The sequence below is a fragment of the Bubalus kerabau genome, chromosome 6 (genome assembly GCF_029407905.1).
Source record: "Bubalus kerabau isolate K-KA32 ecotype Philippines breed swamp buffalo chromosome 6, PCC_UOA_SB_1v2, whole genome shotgun sequence".
NCBI lineage: Eukaryota > Metazoa > Chordata > Mammalia > Artiodactyla > Bovidae > Bubalus > Bubalus kerabau.
The window spans coordinates 16,874,418-16,887,943 of NC_073629.1; the positions used below are offsets into that span (position 1 = coordinate 16,874,418).

General features: G+C 46.5%; 2 protein-coding genes across 23 annotated transcripts in view; both read right to left on the minus strand.

Moving 5' to 3' along the window:
• Positions 1 to 596: 596 nt before the first annotated feature.
• Positions 597 to 3,240, minus strand: HAX1 (HCLS1 associated protein X-1). Of its 4 annotated transcripts, none has more exons than XM_055584184.1 (8): positions 3,069 to 3,192; positions 2,804 to 2,948; positions 2,282 to 2,544; positions 1,924 to 2,111; positions 1,453 to 1,504; positions 1,225 to 1,331; positions 1,005 to 1,095; positions 597 to 860 (listed from the first exon to the last, which is right to left on the minus strand). In XM_055584184.1, the coding sequence occupies exons 2-8, from the start codon at positions 2,854 to 2,856 to the stop codon at positions 775 to 777; spliced, it is 840 nt and encodes a 279-aa protein (XP_055440159.1). In that variant the 5' UTR covers positions 2,857 to 2,948; positions 3,069 to 3,192; the 3' UTR covers positions 597 to 774. The 4 variants fall into 4 exon arrangements, with proteins under 4 accessions (XP_055440159.1, XP_055440160.1, XP_055440161.1 ...); XM_055584185.1 differs by having other exon boundaries at positions 2,860 to 2,948; positions 3,069 to 3,188; XM_055584186.1 differs by having other exon boundaries at positions 2,860 to 2,945; positions 3,069 to 3,087.
• A 383-nt stretch (positions 3,241 to 3,623) lies between these two features.
• The window catches only part of UBAP2L (ubiquitin associated protein 2 like), a 47,442-nt gene continuing 37,539 nt past the window's right edge, over positions 3,624 to 13,526 (minus strand). For 5 of the 19 annotated variants that reach the window (XM_055584166.1, XM_055584171.1, XM_055584162.1 and 2 more), the window contains 6 exons: positions 13,116 to 13,333; positions 12,645 to 12,750; positions 7,592 to 7,659; positions 6,350 to 6,547; positions 5,882 to 5,932; positions 4,394 to 5,032 (listed from right to left, as the gene is read on the minus strand). In XM_055584166.1, coding sequence (XP_055440141.1) covers positions 4,937 to 5,032; positions 5,882 to 5,932; positions 6,350 to 6,547; positions 7,592 to 7,659; positions 12,645 to 12,750; positions 13,116 to 13,333 — 737 coding nt within the window. In that variant the 3' untranslated portion in view covers positions 4,394 to 4,936. Of the gene's footprint in view, positions 4,367 to 4,393; positions 5,033 to 5,881; positions 5,933 to 6,349; positions 6,548 to 7,591; positions 7,660 to 7,736; positions 11,223 to 12,644; positions 12,751 to 13,115; positions 13,334 to 13,526 lie in introns of those variants that run through there. The other 14 variants (XM_055584170.1, XM_055584177.1, XM_055584172.1 and 11 more) reach the window with 8 other exon arrangements.

Below are 13,526 nucleotides of genomic sequence, written 5' to 3' on the forward strand. Positions count from 1 at the left end.
TTGTTCTGTTGGTTTCTTTTGCTGTGCAAAAGCTTTTAAGTTTAATTAGGCTCCATTTATTTTTGCTTTTTTTTTTTGCCTTGGGAGACTAATCCAAGAAAATATTGCTACAATTTATGTTACAGAATGTTTTACCTATGTTCTCTTCTAGAAGCCTTATGGCTCCATGTCTTACATTTACATCTTTTTATTTTTCTATCTGATATAATGGAAAGTTCTGATCTACTTGTTTTGTGTGCAGCTGTCCAGCTTTCCCAGTACCATTTGTTAAAATGACTAATAATGCTTCGCCAGTTATATTTTCTCTGAATTATCCAATCATAGTAATTTCACACAAAGGGAAGCAGTTTTTCCCCTACACTTACATACATAGTTTTTTTTAAAACTGATGCATCCGCATGTGGAAATTTCCCTGGAGCTAACACTAGTCATCTATTCATAAGGAAAGTCATTTCCTAAAGGTAACTGGTCCTTACTTATCAAAATCAGTTTTGCAAGTAAAGCAAAGAGATAATTTTTTGTGGGCCAAGTTAATTGGGGAAGCTCTGGATAGTGTGAGAAAGTGGAATAGCCATGACAAAACCAAGACCAAAGAATTAGCATAAATAAAGGTTTTATTGGTCAGTTTGGGTGACTGACAAACTGACAGACCTTCAGTTCACTGTTCCACACGCCCAAGGTCCTGAGGTGGCAGGAAGACAACTAAGCCCACTAATACCGAGAAGGGGTGGGGGGTGGAAAGAATCTAAAGGCCTCTGAGATTAATTAACAAGGCTACCGGGACCGGAACCAACGTCCTAGGAACAAATCCAGGATGGAAGAGGAATCATCCAAGGATGGAGGTGCTGGTGATTCTGGACCTAAGGGGAAAAGTGATACAGCCTAAATGAAAGAGATTGGAAAGAGGCAAAGGAGGGCAGTAATGTTAAAGGGTAGGAGAGAAACGGTTTCCCTTTCCCATGGAATTAAGAGATGGATCCCTTTGATTTATACTCTTCACTTACCATCTCTAGGACTGTTGCCTGCCTCCTGATGGGTTACCGTGGTCTCTTTCCGGCCCTCACTGTCCACCACAGTCCGGCGCTCCTCTACAGTCTACAAGGAGAAGTCCCCCCACCATATCCCTAACATCACTAAAGGTGAGTTCACTGGTTTCTTTACATAGTCCCCCTTTCCAGAACATTCTCTGGTCACAGCTGCCTTTACCCGTCTCTCCCAACTCACCCCATCTGGCTTAGTGATCTTGGTCACAGAGACACTCTTGAAATAGGATTTGGGTTGGGGCTGCAGAACCGGGCCAAGACCCTCCTGAGAAACCTGGGAATCAAGATCTAGAAGGGCACAGAAAGGAAACAAGAAAGAGTCCAAAATGAAGAAGGGGACAAACGTGGTGACAGAAATTTCAGGGAGGGAGACCAAAGGCTAGTAAATGTCGTCTCCCTCCAGACTCACCATTGTCTTCTCTGGCTCTAGAGTGGGGGGTCACAGGCCACGTATCATCAAACTGTAGAAGAAGCCAAAGTAGGTCAAATGACACCTTTCAATCTGAAATCTGAAGGGCCCCAGAACCCAAACTATTTCCAAGTTCCAAAACCACTTTTTTTCAGGAGAAATGATCCCAGCAGGATGGCTTTCTTTACTCGCTCCTCCTCCTTCCTACCTGATTCATGTATTTCTCTACCAAAAAGCATTCCTGAACTGACACTTTTCTGTCCTCCTTCAACATTTCTACTTTCTCCAAGCATCGTCTACAGTAATTTTTAACAAAAAGCAGAACTCCCATTTCCTCCCAAAGAAAATCCTACACAAAGCTTAATATAGAAAACAGACAAATACAACCCAAGTCTGTTAGATTCCAGCAAGGTTTCCAGTCCTTAAAGTCAGTCTCTCCACAGCTCCCACTTCAGGCCCAGATGTACTCACCCTATGAAAAGGTCTCCGGGGGCCCCAGTCTGGTGCTGGTTTGGAGGATTCAGATCTTGCATCACTCTCCAAGCCCCCACCAAAGATCTTGGGCTGGTGACTATCTGGATACTTAAGCATTGAGTCCCGAAGCGTCTGTCCTTCCTGCCGTCTCTCACCAGGTGTCTCTGACTCAGGACCTGGAAGTTCTGCAGAAAGGTGGCAGGTGGATGCTGGGAGTGGGAAAGGACTTGGGCTCTTTTAAATCTCCTTGAAATCATCAGCTTTCTCACACTTCCCAACCTCCCCCCCCCACCCCATCCCCAACTACTCTCTGCAAGAAGAAACCACAGGTTCTTCCCCAGGAGCATCCACACACCAGGAGGGCGGGAAGGCAAGGTCCAGGCCCCCATCTCGCTGAAGATGTTATTGAAATCCCGTACTAGGTCATCAAAGCCGAAGTTATCGTGGAAACGCATTCCTCCTCCTGGGCTGAAGCTGAAGCCAAAGCTAAATTCCTCGGGGGACTGGGGACCCTCAAACCTCGAGTTCCCACGGCCCCACGTGACTCCTTCTTCTTCCTCTTCCTCATCATCTTCGTCTTCATCGCGAGTCATTCCTCCAAAAAAGGGATCTCTGTGGCTAGGGGTGGAGGCAGATTAGCCACCAAAATTTCAGCACTACTTAAACCATAACATCAGCTAATGCTCGACGAGTGGGACAAGAGTTGGGATCTGAGAGCCTGAAGTGAGGGTAGATGACTGGCCATCGGGTTTGTTTTGCTTCATCAGTCAGTCCTCACCTCGTGCCCCGCCCCCGCCCCCGCCCCCACCCCCACTGCTTCCCCGCGGCTTTTCTTAAGTGTTTCCCAGCCCCTCCCCGCCCCCAAGGTCTTGCTCACTTGTCCTCTACCCCGGAGCCCCATTGTCTTCCCCACCCGGTCCCCTGTTGCATCACCCTAGATTGGAGAAAGGCTTAAGCGGCTGTCTGTTCTTTTAACGACCGCCCTGGTTACTGTCGGGGGCTGAGTGTTGAATGTTGACCTTCTTTTCCGCAGGAGTTGTAGGAGGGTAGAAAAGGATGTTTTTCCAAAAACAGGGTGTCAAGGGTCAAGCTCCCCTCAGAGTACTCCCACCCCTCCGTGTCTGGCCGGAACCCGCTCTCACCTCCGAGGTCCAGAAAAGCCGAAAAAGCCCCGAAAGAGGTCGAAAAGGCTCATTCCCATAGTGGGACTCGAACCTTTGAAGCCCACAGCAGGTAGCAGCCAGAGCTACGCCGTCGGAAATTGAGCTAACGTCAGACCACGCTGCCGGAAAGCAAGCATGCGATCGCACTGTCGTAAAACAACCGTAAGCCGGACGTCGCTGAGGGGCGGGGCGGGCGATCCTATCAAGTTCTAAAGACTTTCTCTTTTGCCCCCACCTGCTTCCTGTGAAGGGAGCGGGCGTACTGAATTTCCCAACGAACACTTGCCCTCTAAGCCAATTCTTTTGGCCGACTAACCCACTCCAATAGGATTTCGAGGGTTTGACGCTTGATGGCACTGGAGACAGCCGCCAGAGGGCACCCCATCCACACAAATGAACCGGACCCAGACCCTCCCTCATTGCATTCACCACACCCACGGACCCGTGTTCTGCCTTAACCCACCTCGCTCCCTTCTTTCATCCCGTGCTTCTCCCCTGACTTAAGTCTAGTATTCGAGGAATGGACAAAATGTATCAAGCTTCTTCTACTTTAATAATGACATCCCCAGAGTAAAAGACACAGGAATGCATGGATTTAACTTCATCTCTCCAGCTATTAAGTAGTTTGTCAAGGTAGGCTCTGCAACCATCAGAATAGACTTTGTAAGAGAGAAGAGAAATCTAGTCAAGTTTTGGGAAGAATTTGGAGGTATAAGTATCCCCTTTTGCCTGACTTTCAAAGCCTCTCCCCCTCTCTGTGCCCCCACCTCCTTCCCAAACCCGGCCTTGCTCCAGCCGCCTCCTCTTCCAGGGTCTGGATATTAGCTATGTTCAACGAAAACACTCACGCAGCAAGACCCACTGCTTCAGTTTTGCGAGCCAACAGTGCATGTTTTGCCCTCATTTCTTTCCAGTTTATTTGCCTGGACCCATCTAAATTAAACTTTGATTCTATTGATACAAAGTGATTTCTTTCAGTTCTTGCTTAATCCTCTCCCTTTCCACCCAGGATCAGCTATCCCACTCCCTCACTGCTTACAATCTGCTATAGATCTGAAGGAAATGAAGATTTGCAATGATTCTTTACAGGCACCTCTGTGAACTTTTTGAGGGAGGGCGAGGGAATCCCCTCAAGGGCAGCACATTAAGGTCAGAGGAGTTCTTAAAGGGCGAAGATTTCGTTTTTATTCCAGCGCCTTCGGGGCCTGCTAGAGAAGGCCCAGTTGGTACAGTAATATTTATTCACCAAGCTGGTCATCGACGAGACTGAGGACATCCTAGACGGAGCAAGAATGGGCAGAGGCTGAAGGTAGAGGTTTTCTTTTTATATATACAAGACACATTAATCCATTAAATTTGAGGACACAGTACAAAAAAAAAAAACCACTTCAACTAATTTATCTGACAATGCTGTTCATATTCATGACGCCATTTTTTGTTGTTGTTGTGTTTCCTAATAATAAAGGAGGAGACTTAGGGCTGTTGGGCTGATATATATTTGGGGGTCCCCCCTCCCCACCTCACCCACACACCACCAGGGTGAACAGGAGGAGGAGAAGAGAGGGCAGGGCCCACAGCAAAGTTTCATAATCTTGAATGCAAGGGAGGAGGAAGAGAGGAAAGGAAGAAAAAAAAAAAAAGAGAAAATACAAATCCTATAATACATACAACAGAGTGGGGATGGTATGGGAATGGGACAGACATGAAGCTGAGGCATGGGGTGGGCCGCTGGGGGTGGGGGGTAGCGGAAGCCCCCCACATTCTTTTCTCTCTTTGATGCTGTTTCCATAGTTGCCAGGCTGAGAAGCCCTCTCAGAAGATGGGACCGGGAGAAGAGGATCGGGGCCTCAGTTGGCCCCCCAGCTGTAGCTGTTGTAGGCAGACTTGTTGGTCTGGGGCTTCTGCGGGATGGAGCTGGTCTGGCTACGTTGCCCGCTGCCCGTCTGCAGGGGAATGGGAGGGTGAATGGGGAGGAAAAAGATGTCGAGTTAGTGGGACAAATTTATGACATCTTCAAGTGGAGATTTAGAAATTGTTTTACTCTCCCATTCCCCTGGCTTAGAAACTACTCTGAAACTTGCTTCTCAACCATCAGAAATTTGGTTTATATAGCAGTTAAGAGCACCTCTGACAAGTAAAAAAGCACCTATAAACTTTAAATAAGGGAAAGATGAAAAGAGGGCAGGATACTTTTGGAGGCAAGATAGTGAATCAGTTCTACTCATTTTCAATTCCACCTCCCCCCACCCTCAAACCCATCCTCTCCTGTTCCAGAAGGCTACTCTCTAGAGAGAATTATGGCCTCTTGGAGATGGGTAATCACAAGGTGATTTCACTTTCATTGATCCCTATAAATGCCTCAATTTGGGTATCTGTAGTTGACAGCAAGGACGTCCTTACTCTAGCTGCCCAAGCCACCTATGAGGAAGGGGGAGAGGTCACTTGCACCACCCCAGGGCTCCCCAGCCCTATCACACTTCACATCTGTGAGCCTACTTCAGGGAAGATAAGAGAGTCTGAGGCCCCAGGCTCCAGATGCTGCTCCAAGAATCCTTTCCATTCCAGTAACCAAGTGTTTCAAAAGTCAGGGAAGGGTAGAAAGAAAAAGAGAGCATTGAGGAGGGGAGGACAAGAGAGGAACGGGAGGCCAGAGAGCTCAGCAAGGTGTTTGTGTTTGTGTATCCCGACTTGTGACCGTGCAATCTCTTCTCTTCAAGTTCCCTGAGACTGTGGAGGTGAAATGGGGACTGAAAAGGAGTGGGTTCAAGCATATCATCATTCAGTTTCATTACCTGCTCCTCCTGCTGGCGCTGGCAACAGAGAATCATCTGCAAATATGGTAGCTGAGGCAGAACCAGGATATATGGAAAATAAAGGGACAAACTTTGACAATAGAACTCCACCATTAGAAGGGAAAGCTATAATGTCAGGGAAGGGGGAAGGCTGGGAGAGGTTAAGAGGGGAGGTGTGAGCCAGGTCTGATGGGATGAGGACAACTGTGCTATGGGAGGAGGTGGAGGAGAAAGGCGCCAAAGGCATCGGGGGGGAATGAGGCTGCCATCCGGCCCCTCCTCTGACGTATCCTTTGCCGGCCACTCGTGTTATGTGCGCTGTGTCTGTATGTGCTGTGTGCCCATGGCTGGCGCTGGGGAGGGCTGGGTGAAGGTGGCGGTGAGGAAGGGTAAGAAAAGGAAAGGGGAGGTAGTTTTAGGGATAGGAAGGAAGAGGAAGGGAAAGGAAAGAGGGGGAAGGGCTATTACCTGGCCATCCTGCTGCAGGTGATGGTGAAGGATCTGGGAGTGCGGCTGCTGATGGGGAGTCAGGATGTGCATAAAGGGGGCAGGTGGGTAGGCAGCAGCTGTGGCCGGATTGATGGGCCCCCCACTTCCTAGGGCTGAAGGCAAGTTGAAGGAGGCAGCAGGAGTACCGGAATGAAAACCTTGTTTCTCAAAGGACTGCTATCCAGGAGAAGAGGAGAGAGAGCAAAAGGATCAGCAAACTGTTCCTTAGGATTTCTGAATCTAAGGTCCCCCACCCTGAGCACAGCATGGCGTCACAGAGGGGTGCTGCACCTGAGGTCAGATAGTCAGGCCTCAGCCTTGGTTCTCGTCTGTAATAGCTGGGTGACCCTGGAAAACTGCTCCGTCTCTCAGCCTGCTTTCTCTTACATGAATCAGGGATGCTAGTAACCTCTCAGTTGTAAGGACCAAGTAAGAGGACAGGTGTGAGATCACTTTGTGAAATCTAGCATCGTTCATGAACACAGTGCAACATGTTGACCACTATTAGCACAACCTCTGGAGTTGGGTAAAAATTAGAACTTGTTGGATATTAAAAAAAGAAAATGAATACACACTGAGGTATCTTGAGTGTTAATGGTCTTGGTCATGAAGCACTCCACCACAACTCCTAATACTTTCCCTGGAACTTTTAATTATTTATGGTGTATGTGTGGGAGCAACAATACTAATCTGTGTATAATTTGGATGCCTCGCTTTAATTACTGGGCTGTGTTGTATCCTTTCCCACTGTTACAGACTTACAAAGAATGGGAAGAACCACTTTCCTTTCATTCCATTCTATTCTCTGAGAAACTTATGAAAAGGTTGGGAGGAACGGGCCAGGAAAACTTGCGCAGTAAACGACATGACATCACAAGAGTTTACCACACTCCACCTTCCTGTAACATTTTTCTCTTTTTTTCTAAGAGGGCTAAATTTAAACTTCAAGAACTCACTCACTTTCTAGTAGGATGGGTTTCCTGATACCTCTCCTAAGAGGACTGTTCTTGTTCACTGTCTTTTCCCGCCCTTTGGCCATATGGCTTGTGGGATCCTAGTTCCCCTACCAGGGATTGAACCCAGGCCCATGGCAATGAAAGTGCCAAGTCCTAACCACCGGACAGCCAGGGAATTCCCATGTTCAGTGTTTTTCTATCACTGCAACTCCACCTCCTCGATGTCCATCTCTCTTTCCAGTTCTATCCAGAGCCAGGCACCTACCTGGGTTTTGGAGTACACAGAACCCGAGATATCTGGCACGCCTGTATTACTGGAGGTGACTGACACACCTGGGGGAGGAGGAAACAGACAGGAGGATTAGCTCTGCTAACTGCCTGGCCCCATCCCTGGGAAATGATGATGCGTGTGGCTTTTCTAGCTAGAGCACTGCAAGGGAATTTTGGTCTGTTTTTACAACTTCATGTCAGTCCTGAGGAATAATAGCTCACAACACAAAAAGGTTCTCTAAGGGGTTGTTCTCTTGCCCTTTCCCGATGTATACTGTTTATGTGAGAGTGAGGGGTGTTGTTTTTGGGAGCACCAGGGAATATAGCCAAACTTCACTAGCCTATGGCTTTCAAAACTCTCTGTGCCAAAGCCCAACAGGACTGTATTAAACTTTTCATGTCCTTTTCAAACTTCACTAGCCTATGGCTTTCAAAACTCTCTGTGCCAAAGCCCAACAGGACTGTATTAAACTTTTCATGTCCTTTTCAAATCAGTCAGCCCAAACTCCACTCAGTTCTGCAATCTTGCTGCTGAGTGGGCTCAAAATTCATGCCTCCACAGCATAAGGAAAGTGCTAAAGGAGCAGTTCAGTTCAACCCCCAAGAGCATTTTCATTCTCAGAGCCTCAGTTTACTTGGTCCAGCTTCCCTATTTTCTTGGTACTACTAGGCTACATACTTACGATTTACAAAGCAAATTTCCATTTACTCAATTTAAGCCTAAGTGTGGAGAGGAGAAAGGGTAGACAGGGTTAGGCTCTTATAGCCTAGGTGGAACACAAAATCCAACTGTCATTCTAGTTTACAATTTCAGCTTTTCTATGAGGTAAAAGCTCTAATCCATACTCCAGCAACTTATGTGTTTCCTATTGAAAAACTCCCTACCACCATGATGATTTTATGGAAACCACAACAGTACAATTCCCCATTTTAATCTGTACTCCTTAAACTGAAATACACATACTGTACCTCCCAGGGTATGGGGCAGTAAGAATAGGAAAAAAAGCCATCAGGTAAAATAACCCAGCATCTTACTAGTGAAAACTGTATGCAAATACTGAAGAAAAAGTAACTGAAATTTTACTAGGAATTTAAAGCTTGTTTTCTAAAGATCTGTTAAATCTCAGAAGGTGAGATAAAACGAGACTTCAAAAAAACAATGCACTTCAGGCTGGGTCTTTGGATTTTCCTCTGCTGTTAGGAGAACTTTGATGAGTTTTTTAGAACTAAACTGACGGAGTCACACAACACACACACACACACTGATGGAGTCACAACAAAGCAGGAATCCTCCATTTACCCACAGTTCAACAGCGATCTCCATTCAAACTCCAAAATCCAAATTCTCCCTAGACCAAGGCAGCCTTCAAAAGCTAAGCCCACCTTGGACAGCCACTTTAGAATCTTCCCAATAGAAGTGGTGTTTACCCTGGAAAACCCTCCCATATCATAAGTCCAGACAGTTTCAGGGAGGAACAGACACTAACTAGGAAAAGTAAAGAATTACAGACACTAATGGATGGCTCAGTGAAGAAGAACCTGCCTGCCAATGCAGGAGATGCCGGGTCGGGAAGATACCCAGGAAGAGGAAATGGCAACCGACTCCAGTATTCTGTCCATGGGAATCCCATGCACAGAGGAGCCTGACGGGCTACAGTCCGTGGGGTCACAAGAGAGTCAGCCACGACTTAGCAACTAAACAACAGAAACCAAGCATGAGAAAATACTTTACCATCTTCAAAGTATCAACTCTACATTTCAATGGCACTGGAGTAAAAGGGGACAAAACAGGAACTAATCAGGTAGTTTTTTCCCTTCCTTTTCCAGCTCTCAGATGCTCATTTGGCAAATCACTGGTAACAGGCATAACTTTAAGAACAGGAGTTCATTTATGGAAAAAGCTAAGCTAACGAGGTGGTTTGTGTGGAAGGGTTGAGTGTAAGGTGTAATGGACAGGAGAAAAATAGAACATCTCTGAGGGAAACCAGAAGAGACAATGACCTTTACAGTGAAGGTTCAAACAGCTTGCCAACACCCCTTGTCATCCCATACAGAATGGGAGAAATGGCTGTTCTCAAGCCTAGTGGTAGGAAGGAATTTAGTTCCAATGTGCCCTTAACGGGTCTCATTCTTTCTAGAGGCTGGACTGGCTCAAAAACACCTTCTAGTCTAGAAGCCTTGATTGGGCTACTGGTTGAAACAATTGGAGATGGAGAAAAAAACAGAAGAGTGTAGTAGCCCTAAGTGGCCTCAGTGTAAACATCTGAGACGCTAGAAAATAACAGGCATTCATTTCCCTACCTATTGTTCACCAATTAGAAACCTCCGAGTTTTGCTTTCCTTCCAACAGTCAACATCCCCAGGTTAATCCACACTCCCAAGCAGTGATGATCATACAAACACAATGTGGATGGCGGGGAGGAGAAACAACAAGAAATCTCTCCCAGCCTGGCAACCCCCGAGAAAGCTGGGCACACTCAAAAGACAAAATTTCTTCAGAGGGCTGGGAACAAATACAAAGGTGGTCAAATATCTGGGTTTCCAGTTAACCAAGGACAGAGTTCTCACTGTCCAAGTTAACTCTATGAATGAAGGGCATTAAGAGGGGATGAGAATTTCCATAGTCAAGGAGGTGTTTAACCAAACCTCTCCCACACATCCTTAGCTACACCCAACAACTGCGAATTGACTAATATTCCATAATCCCTAAAAAGCCATCAAGGGACTCTAAGAACAATGTTCCAGGCTAGAAGAGAGTCCACAGCCCGAGTCATCAACTAGCTGGTCACGCAAGACTTTATCAGATCTCAGCCAGCCATGCGGCCTCTGGGAACCAGATGTGGGTACTAAACCTGGAAGATACTTTCATAACAACAGTTCTGAACACATTCTCTTTAGCCTTTCACAATGACATGACACTAACTTTTCTGTCCTTTCCTCTCTGCTTATGTCAGAGACAAGGGGAAGATCTAAACTGAAAAGTGAAGAGCTATAAGCAGCATCGAGAATGGAGAATTTTCTACAAACAGCTTTCTTTACCAACTAATCAACAGGCTTGAGAACTGAGGCCACTTCCCTTCCCCCACCTTAACAGATTCACCATACTGAAAAGTTAATGGTTCTTTGACTATGCTGGGGTTTGACTGAAAAGGCCACCCTCCACCCACAGCACAATGTTGGCTCCTAGTGTCCAGAAAGACATGCACGGAAAGAACGCCAGAGTTAGCTAAAGAAATACCACAGTTTATTGAAGACTACAAATATTTTGTTACAAGTTGAAACTACATGCCTTCCAGAAATCAAAAGCAACAGCAGGTGTGTGCATTGATGCTTCGGAGGAGGTGCTGCACCGCTTGAATTCGAAATGGGTAAGACAGGGTCAGACACATGGGGCAGAGGGAAATGAGGCAAGGGCAAGTTCAAAAGCCCAGAAGGTATCCACCAACTCATTCCCCCAAGCCACGCAGGCCATGGCCACAGCTCAGCAGGCTCTCCTCAGTGGTCTGGTTTCTGAAACAAGACTTCAGTGCAAATTTATACACACACACAAAACACAGCCCCCGGCCTTGGGCCAAATTAGCTCTCTGCCGTCCAGAAATGCTTGTAAGGGGGTGGATATTTTCTTCCTAAAAGGAATCAAATACATAAAAATAAATGAATTTAGAGGTTGATGAGGAATGGGATGACAAGAGCCCTCTGTGGGGTTGGGAACTGGGGGTTCTCAAAGGGTTGTTATAGGTGTCTTAAATCTTAGGGAAAAAGCTGGGATTTCCAAAATCCGATAATGCCATCTTCTTATATTACCAATCATCTACCTCTTAAAATTCTTGAATCTGGTCCAGTTAAGACCTAAATCTAAATTCCTGTAATAGGGCCACTCCAACACAAGAGCTTGTAAACCTCCCTACCAAGGACTGGAGCTGACCTGCTCAGAGAGAGGGGTCCCTAGCCACAAGGAGTCTGGGTATTAACAATTTAATCTCAGTGAGTTATCTCAGGATTTCTTTACTTCGTATCTCAACCCACTGTAAGTCATACAACACAGTTCAAAGCTCCACCTGATGATAGTTTCCAGACTTACTGCTCTCTTTCTCAGCTCAGTTTCCCAGTTACTGAAAAACCTTGGACAAGTTTAACCATCTGGAGCCCATACAAGGGTGAAGAACACAGATGTAGCTCCATCCAAACCACCGTGAAACCATAACTGAGCTAAGAATTTTAAAGAACAACCCTCCACCTCAACCCCAAGCAATGGCAACCACCTACTCTCCATACACATCTACAAGGCACTGAGAAAAGTAGACAGAATTATTTTATTCAAAAACTCTTACCTCCTGTCCCCCCAAAACAGACAGTAGGTGTCAGGTATGGGAGCAAAGGATAGGATAAATACCTTTTAGGTCAGCGTCCATTCAGAGGATCCCCGTATTTCCCTCCCTGCCGTCAGCTGTACAATGGACTTTGTGAAAAAACCAGCCACAAAAATGAAGGAACCCAAAGGTCCAACTCTCCCTCTATTGAGCATTTGTGCCCTACTCCCTTCTTTACTCATCTTAGGCCCTCTAGATAGGGAATAAAATGAGGGGCCACATGAAGAAAGTTGTACTATAAAGAGATTTCAGCCAAACCTACCACAGTGTGCTAGCTAAGAATCCATTTAACTCTTCTATTCAGTGAATGAATGTATCACCTACTGTACTTACCAGTACCTTAAATGTTAACACCTGGCCCCACTGACAAATCTCAGTAAAATCTTGTGTAGATTTGGGTGGGCCCCTTGCTTCCCACCCAAAGTTTAGGCCAGCCAACATATTCTAATAGCCAATTTGTGCCCCAGGGCATTCTCATCATGAGTAATGAATACGTGTTCTACTATTAAGCTCCTCTGTTGGTGCTGCTCAGACAAAAACCCAAGTCAGACAAACATGAACAATCATACCTGGAGCAGCAGCACACCCTTACAGCCCTATTTTCTCAAGCTTCGAATCTTCCTCCCTGAAACTCATTTAATAACATCCCAATGACAGCCAGGGTCAAGGTGAGCTTACCAGTGTTGTATCCGTGAGACCCATAACCACTTGGCTGTTGGAAAGGGGTGGCTGATGCATTCACACTGACATTCACACCATGCTGCTTGGAAGAGGTAGGAGCCACCTGAAGAACAAAAGGCCAGCACTACAGTGACATGGCGGCAAAGTACCATTTTAACCCACTCCAGAGATTGGGCATTCAAGATGGCTACCCATCCTGATGCAGGCTGTCCCGTTTGCTTAGCAAAATGGCTCAGGGAATGAATGACAGTCTGAGAGAAGCAGAGCTATACATTCCCCCTTTAGCTAATTCTGACAACAGGCAGTCCCTTATCCCAATACCACCTATCCAGCCCCAATCCCTCTCCCAGGCCAGAAGTGGAAATTGTTCCTCCTTATTCATTATTTAAAAGTCATCTAGCTTTGAAAGTAGCTAGCATAGTGTCAAGGATTCTTCACTACAAGTAAAGACCAAGTCCAAGCACTTACAGGGAACACAGCAGGCCCATACTGGAAGGTGCTGGGGAGGCCAGGAACCCCTGTGTAGTATGGCAGGCTGGTGTAACTGTAGCCAGGAGGCAGCGCCGGGTTCAGGAATGTCTGCTGCGTGGTGTGGTGAGTCTGCGTCTGGTTCTGTTGGGGTTGGGCCAAGGTTGTGGCTGGGGCCGGGGAGGAGGCATCCCCGCGGCCGAACTTTGTGAGGTCACCTGTGAAAGGAGAGGCTCAATATATCTGCCTCTTCTACTCCCCACATCAATGTAGAATTACCTCTTCTGATTTCACATGATCCAGGAGAGCCTTGGTTAAAGTTCAATTCTGTGAATTTTATTTTTTTGAGGCTCCGTTTAGCATCGCCCAGGACACACTCTGCACAGTGCCAGTCAAGGACTAATAACTCAC

Bases quoted from the DNA above. Each gene is read 5' to 3' on its own strand.
- HAX1 (XM_055584183.1), bottom strand. From the start codon at position 3,127: ATGGGAATGAGCCTTTTCGACCTCTTTCGGGGCTTTTTCGGCTTTTCT. The intron at 1,505-1,923 runs GTGAGTACATCT...CTTCTTCTACAG, and splicing joins CCCGGAGACCTTTTCATAGG to TTTGATGATACGTGGCCTGT. The intron at 1,096-1,224 runs GTGAGTTGGGAG...TTCTCCTTGTAG, and splicing joins AGATCACTAAGCCAGATGGG to ACTGTAGAGGAGCGCCGGAC.